Raw genomic sequence first — 6,970 nt, forward strand, 5'->3', positions numbered from 1 at the left:
TCAAAAGCAAAAGATGAGTTGATTATAACTGGAATCACCTCCAATAAATGTCTGTAAAGTGAATTGCAATACAAGTGTTTTTAAAAATGAACAATTAGCTGGTTTTGGATGTATTATTAAAGACATCATGGGAATTTGGATGAAAGATTATTCTGTCAGGATACATCTTTTTTGAAAATGAACAATTAGCTGATTTTGGATGTATTATTATAGACAGCATGGGAATTTGGATGAAAGGTTGTTCTATCAGTATACCTCTTTTTAGTATTCTATCAGTATACCTCTTTTTAGTATTCTCTGTTGTGAGTTTCATGCTATTTGAAAAGGGCTTGTTATGGCTTGAGATTGCGAGTGCAAAGATGTCATATGTAAAACTGATAATCTTGATGCATTTCTTCTTGTACAAGACACAACTAGCATGATTAGGAATGACGATTTAATGGTTAAGAGCTTTAAACAAACAGATGTACTTAGAATCGTTACTGTCTCCTAATAATTTAGACATTATTAGAGAGGAGTGCTACTCTTTCTTAGGTCCTTTTCCTTTATGTTATATTCAGTCACCAAATAAAAAAATGCGTAAAATGGGTTGATTCAACAACTCATTGAAATATCTATACTACTTTGGATTTCATAGGAAGAAGCCTATGAATGACCCGTTTTCTTTATTTAAGTTGCTATTTTGCTTAATAACTTCTTGCTGTTTGTCTTTGTCGTTGGGTTTAGTTCCTTGAGAGAGGTAATTGAAATTTTGATTCATTTGAGCTCTGAATCTTCGTTACTTATCCATTTAAAAATAATCTTGGTTCATTGTTAGAATTTCATATAGCAGGAGTTGAAACAGATGATATCTTTTTCCACCTAAACATAAATGCAAGACAATTGCAGTCCATACCAAAAAGAGAAATTATAAATTTGAATAGCTTAATCAAAATAATATCAAAATTTTTCACATGAGCTCCTTAAAAGGTACATGACTTGTCTGAATCCTGAGTACACTATATCATATGTCAGTAGTCCAACCAACAGACACTACAGTAACTTCGAATATTTTCCCGGACAAAAATCTCATACCAAAAAAGTTGGTAACTCTGGAAAAATTGATCATGGATACAGTCATTGATACAAGGCCAAGATTCTCCACACAACATAGCAGGGTCTTGAACAATGCTTTTGAAGCCATTTTGGAAATTCAATCCTTGCTATTATATAGCCTTAAACAAGCAAAACGGCATTTATACAACCATCGTTTTCTGGGTTGTTAGTAACCTGGGCATATTTACCTGCATTTGTCATACAAAAACAATTAATCATTCAGTTGAAATATCATATCAGATGCAAGAAAACCAGAAAAAAGGGATCACAAATAAACTTACCCCAAACAACTTTCCCTGCTGGTGTGACCAAACCGAGTTCACTGACATTCACCTAAATTAACAGTATGCGGAGAAATGAGCAACACATTTTGATAAAAATCAATGCTGCATTACACATCAGCACAACTTGTTCGAAAATTGATTATAAAAATAAACTGCTATAAGAGCAGAAAATGTAAATACCTCTATTATAGTACCCCTGGTAATGACACCAAGGGAGGTGTACATAGGGCCATTGGGATTTTTCTTCACCCCAATTATTTCCAGATTGAAGGTGCATTTAAGCTCTGGATGAGTGACATGAGCTTTAGTGAACCGAAGTCCAGTTGGACGAATGAATCGCTCATATTTTGGTGGTTTTCTGGTAAAGCCAGGCCCAACAAAAGTAGCTTTGGTGACCATCCTCTTCCATTGCTTGGCTGCAAAATAGCAAATATTAAATTTCAGATGCATTACATGTTATGAACATTATGCCACAGACAAAGAAACAAAAAAGGATTGAGAATGATTCTTGCTCAGCAAACAAATTAACATGAGGAGCTATATAAAATGGCAAAAGCATAAATCACTACCAGAAATTTGAGAAACTGAATCCACTAATTTACATTGGACAGCAAAATGTGAAGAACTATGGAAGATGTAAAATACTTACTCTTTCTTTTACCAGACCGAACCACTTTGAACATTTCATCTTCAGCCACAGGACGTACCTGAAGAAACAAGGAAGCATACACGTAGTAATTAAAGTTAAGTCAACAAAACAAAGCAAATAGGAAGCACATCTCAATTTAACAACAGCAGAGCATTGAATGCGAACACACCTTCGGTAGAGGAACATCCCATTTCCCAGCCTTCTCCTTCCTCTTTTGCTTAATTGTATTGCTGAGAACCTAGACATGAAGAGCTTTCAGCTTAAATATACAAAGAGACTATCATATCAGGACTTAAGAATATTTTTAATACTGCATGTGTTACATACCTTGGCCCTAGTTGTATTCTCACGATCAAGAAGATATGCAGGAACAGCACCTTCCTGAACATTATCATCGGTCTTACGCCTAGATGTCGACTCTTCATGCATAGCCAAACTGTTGATACACAACAGTGACAAAAACCATATAATTATCTCACTAATTTGAGAACCTATGTAACACTTACAACTCTATAATCATGTTCATGACAAACTACAGAATGAAACACTACCCAAAAACACTTAAATAAACATGCCATTCAAATAATACAATATAAATAAAAATTCAGATCTCAAATGACAACATCAAATAGTTTCATTTCTAAATGAAAATGCAGCCCTTCCACCAGAAATCACAAGCTGCTAAGCAATAACATAAGTGAGTAAAACAACAAACTCAAAAAAACAAAAAAACAAAAAACTCACGTTTTCTTCATCAGTGCCTTCTCAGCATAGTTTTTCTTAGCAATCATCTTACCTTTAATACCAATAGCCTGTTAAAAATTAAAAAATCAAATTGACAAAAGAACAATTACAATCGAGCTAATACAACAATAAAAAGGTTTAAATAGAAAGAATAATTGAACTCGAGAGGTGGAAAGTAAGCACCTTTTGCGCCATTTGAGAGCGCTTGTGAACTTGGCGAGCCTCCTTCTTGCGCTTGCGCTCGAAGTGGTCGAGGCGGTAGCCATAGTCCCTTCTGTGACGTTCTATGTAATCTCCTTGCGGCTACAACAACAGAACAAATCGAAATCAGAAAAATTAAAAATTAGACAGAAAAAAAGGAAATCTTCGCAGCAAACAGATGCAGAGAAACTGAAAGTAGATGAAGAAGAGTGAAGCGAACCATGGTGGCGACGGGGAGAAAGGTTTCGGATTCGAAACGAAACGGAAAAAATGAAAGAGAAGATAGTTGTGTTTATAAACCCTAAGCTGTAGCTGAAGGGTGAAGGCGTGAAGGTTTATGGTGGCGGTTGTGTAAGTTTCAGTTGGATTTAAATTGGGCCCAATTATATTTGGGCTTTTTCTTTTTGGTGTTTTGGAAATTGGGCTTTCAAGATAGGTATAAGGAAAAATACCAAAAATGTATTGATATATTTAGTAGCACATAGGCTTGTCTTCCATTAAAGTAGTGAAGATCCTCTAACCAACACAAAATATGTTTAGTAGCACATATGTATATAATTTTTTCTCTTTTTAGAATTTTTTTGACATCTTGCTATTCGTCTTTCTTTTATTATATATACATTATTCTAATAATATTTTCTATCAATTTTTCTCTACATATCCAAACCACCTAATACCATATTCTATCATCTTTTTATAATAATAGATGCTAGTTTAGACAATTTTAAAAATAGGTGAAAAAAAACACAAGACAAAGCTGGAAGACATACAATTTGATTAAAAAAAAAATCTCAAGAATAAAATCTTATTTCCAAAATTTGAAGATGTAATATAAAGCTCATAGTAAGTGTTGTAAAGGGAAGTGTAGAAAACAATAGCTTAGCTTAGTTATGAGAATTGTGACCGACTTGTGATACAAGGTTGCTTTTTTGTTTGTATTTTTCTTTCTCATGTCAAACTTATATTTCATATTTTCTATCTTATAATTAATGTACAAATTAAATTATATACCTCTAAAGTTTTTTTTTCTTTTAAATCTAGCCTATGATCTGAATCGTCCGTTGATTTTGTAGACATATCATTAGTAAAAAACATATACCATGATGGGTGTTCTTTGATATGCCCAATAAGATACTTCAAAATCAATAATTTTTAAATTATTATATATTGGATACATATGAACCTAGATAGATATGTATAATATTTTCAAGTTGGTGTTTGGTGTATTTCACAATTTATTTTATTTAATTTTATGAGTGCAGAATAATATCTAGGCCTCTTGATTTTGTCAGAAGAGCATGCAAGAGACAAGGCGGAACTTAATAATGATGAATACTCTTGTAAAAGTATCATAAATTTAATTTGTTTACCGTTATTTAATTATATAAATATATTTAAATAATTTTTTAAATAATAAAATTAAAAATTAATTATTTTTATTATTTAAAGAAATAATCAATCAAATTTGTTGTAACTTGTAATATAACATTTAATATCCATAGTCACTCTTAGAATATTTATTCACATATGTATCTTTTTGGTTTCTTTGTATCCTAAATTTAATATTTATTTTACATCTTGGATTGGTCAAGTGGTCAGCTCACTCGTCCGCTTAAGCAAGTGTCGGGGGTTCGAATCCCGCCTTGTGCATGCAGCAACCCATTAGCCAGCGGCAGACCCTTAAATGGAGCTCCGATCCGCGACGGATTAGTCCTTGGCCTGTCGGGTTGGGGGATACCGTATAATAATTATTTTACACCTATCGTCATATAAAATCAAATAACACTATATAAAATGATTATTTTCTCAAATTTCGTTGAATTCAAGAAACAATTAAGTTTAATTAAATTAATAAACTATTAAAACAACGGAACACTATATTAACAAAACATTATATATATATTGGTAATTTGTGATTCTCAAATCTCAATATACCGAAAGGACAATAATTAATTAACAACTCAAGAATATTCTAATTAGAGAATCACATTAAATAATATGAAAGATTTTGAACCATATAAATGTGTTATTTGCAAAATAGAAAACCAAAAGAGACCTATGGCTACAAAGAGAGTGTGTAGTGCACTAAAAATGTTGGTTATTATCTCACTAATTATTTGTTCCGTGATTGCTGAATTTCATGACGTTCGGCGGCGGCGTCGGTATCTAAGTTGGAAGCCAAGTTATGTGGACGTGCTTGAAAATTTGGATTTCTGTATTGAAAAATGCAAAAACTTTTATATGGAAGAGAAATCATTATTTCTAAAATGTAGTGAGAAATGCATTGAGATAAGAGAATGCATCCTACAGTGTCAAGTACTATATATTGGTGGCGATTTATTGGAGAAATGCTATCAGAGATGCAACTAGCTATATCTAATGTTTTAATAATAAAAGGATAAATTACCCTTTATAATAATATGTAATGATTATTAAATGAAATAGGGGCAGGGTTACATACCGTAAAAGGAACAACGACATCCTAATTTTAATTTTTTATATATAAATTATATATAAATTTTAATTTAGTATTTTTTAAAAAATTATTTTAATATTATTTTATTGTGTAAATACTTTTAACCTTTCCCAAACTACACCTTTATTAATTAATTTCAATCACACAAAAAAAGCTCAAAAATTAAAAAAACAAATTAAAACAAAATTTGAGAGGCACACAAAATTTCCAAGAGTCTCTTCTTGATAATTTTCTCTTATTTTTTTTATTTTTTTCAAAAATCTTACTCATTTCTCGTAAAGTACCTTTTTTTGAGTTCTTTATTTGAAATCTGTTATACCTAAAACTGAATTAAAAAAAGTTATTCGTATGAATCATTTGTTCGTTTATCTTGCGAAAAGAATTAAACAAATCTTAACTTAGTTATGCACAATAATGGGATTCAATTCATTCATCTAGGGACTTGCACTCTTGAATAAATAAAACAAATTAAATTGACATGAAAAACTTATAAAAAAAAGTTTAAGAAATCAATTGTAACATAAGTCAGCTCAAATAAATTCCTTATATATATTTTTAATTTTAAAATTTAAAAAATTTGAGTATTGCAAGATTTTTTTTAATAATATACCTATTTTTCAATTAGTTAACTTTAGTTAGCTACACTTTTAATTGATTTCTTAACAAAATCGAAAAAAAAACCAAATAATGGAAAAGACATAATAAAAATACAATAAAATTCGTGTTTTTAGTGACAAATTAAGTACCGAGAAAAAGTAGTTAATTTAACTATATATATATACTTACTTAAATTTACGAAACAAGTAATTTTATGATATCAATCGTATAATACTCTGATATATAATAAAACAACTTACCCTACAAATTTTAGTAAAAATATACACTTAAATAATTTTATATATAATAAATCAACATTATATTAGAATATGAGAAACTTTTTATATTAATAATTTATGGCTTTTAGCATAATGAAAAGACATTAAGTAAAAAATTGAACCTGATAAAATTCGGTCTATACATCAAAATTCGTTATTACAAAATAGAAGAAAAGAGAAAGCTAGCTATGACAAGAAACAATGTATCTCATGCACTGAAAATATTGATAATCACAATAGTTATCTATTCTGCCATTGCTAAAATTCATGAAGCTTTTCCTCAACAGCTTGCAACTATTCGTCCACAAATTCTGTGGATACGACGGCGTTGGAAGCCAACTTATAAGGATGTAATTGATGATATCGATGTGTGTATCAAAAAATGCAGTGAAACTTGTAAGAATGACCAATCATTGTTGATAAGATGCATTGCTAAATGCAGTGCAAAAAAAATGTGCACCGATAAATGTGAAGAACAGTTTTCCGGTAACGAAAATTTGTTGCAGAAATGTTATAAGAGATGTAATAAGTCCAGCTAGTAAGGCTGTGTTTAGTTTAGCGTTAAAAAAAGAGAAATAAGTTTGAGTGTATTGAATGTTTTCTCTTTACGTTGGGTATTTTTTTTTTTTTAAACACCAATGTAGTT

At 30.6% G+C, this 6,970-nt stretch overlaps 1 protein-coding gene across 1 annotated transcript; it reads right to left on the reverse strand.

Moving 5' to 3' along the window:
* Positions 1-899: 899 nt before the first annotated feature.
* LOC107476152 (uncharacterized) lies at positions 900-3,313 on the reverse strand. The gene is made up of 9 exons (XM_016095899.3): positions 3,194-3,313; positions 2,956-3,075; positions 2,773-2,840; positions 2,356-2,464; positions 2,198-2,266; positions 2,029-2,086; positions 1,560-1,795; positions 1,377-1,428; positions 900-1,283 (listed from the first exon to the last, which is right to left on the reverse strand). The coding sequence occupies exons 1-9, from the start codon at positions 3,194-3,196 to the stop codon at positions 1,216-1,218; spliced, it is 783 nt and encodes a 260-aa protein (XP_015951385.1). The 5' UTR covers positions 3,197-3,313; the 3' UTR covers positions 900-1,215.
* Positions 3,314-6,970: the final 3,657 nt, after the last annotated feature.

Source organism: Arachis duranensis, chromosome 2, assembly GCF_000817695.3.
Source record: "Arachis duranensis cultivar V14167 chromosome 2, aradu.V14167.gnm2.J7QH, whole genome shotgun sequence".
Classification (NCBI taxonomy): Eukaryota; Viridiplantae; Streptophyta; class Magnoliopsida; order Fabales; family Fabaceae; genus Arachis; species Arachis duranensis.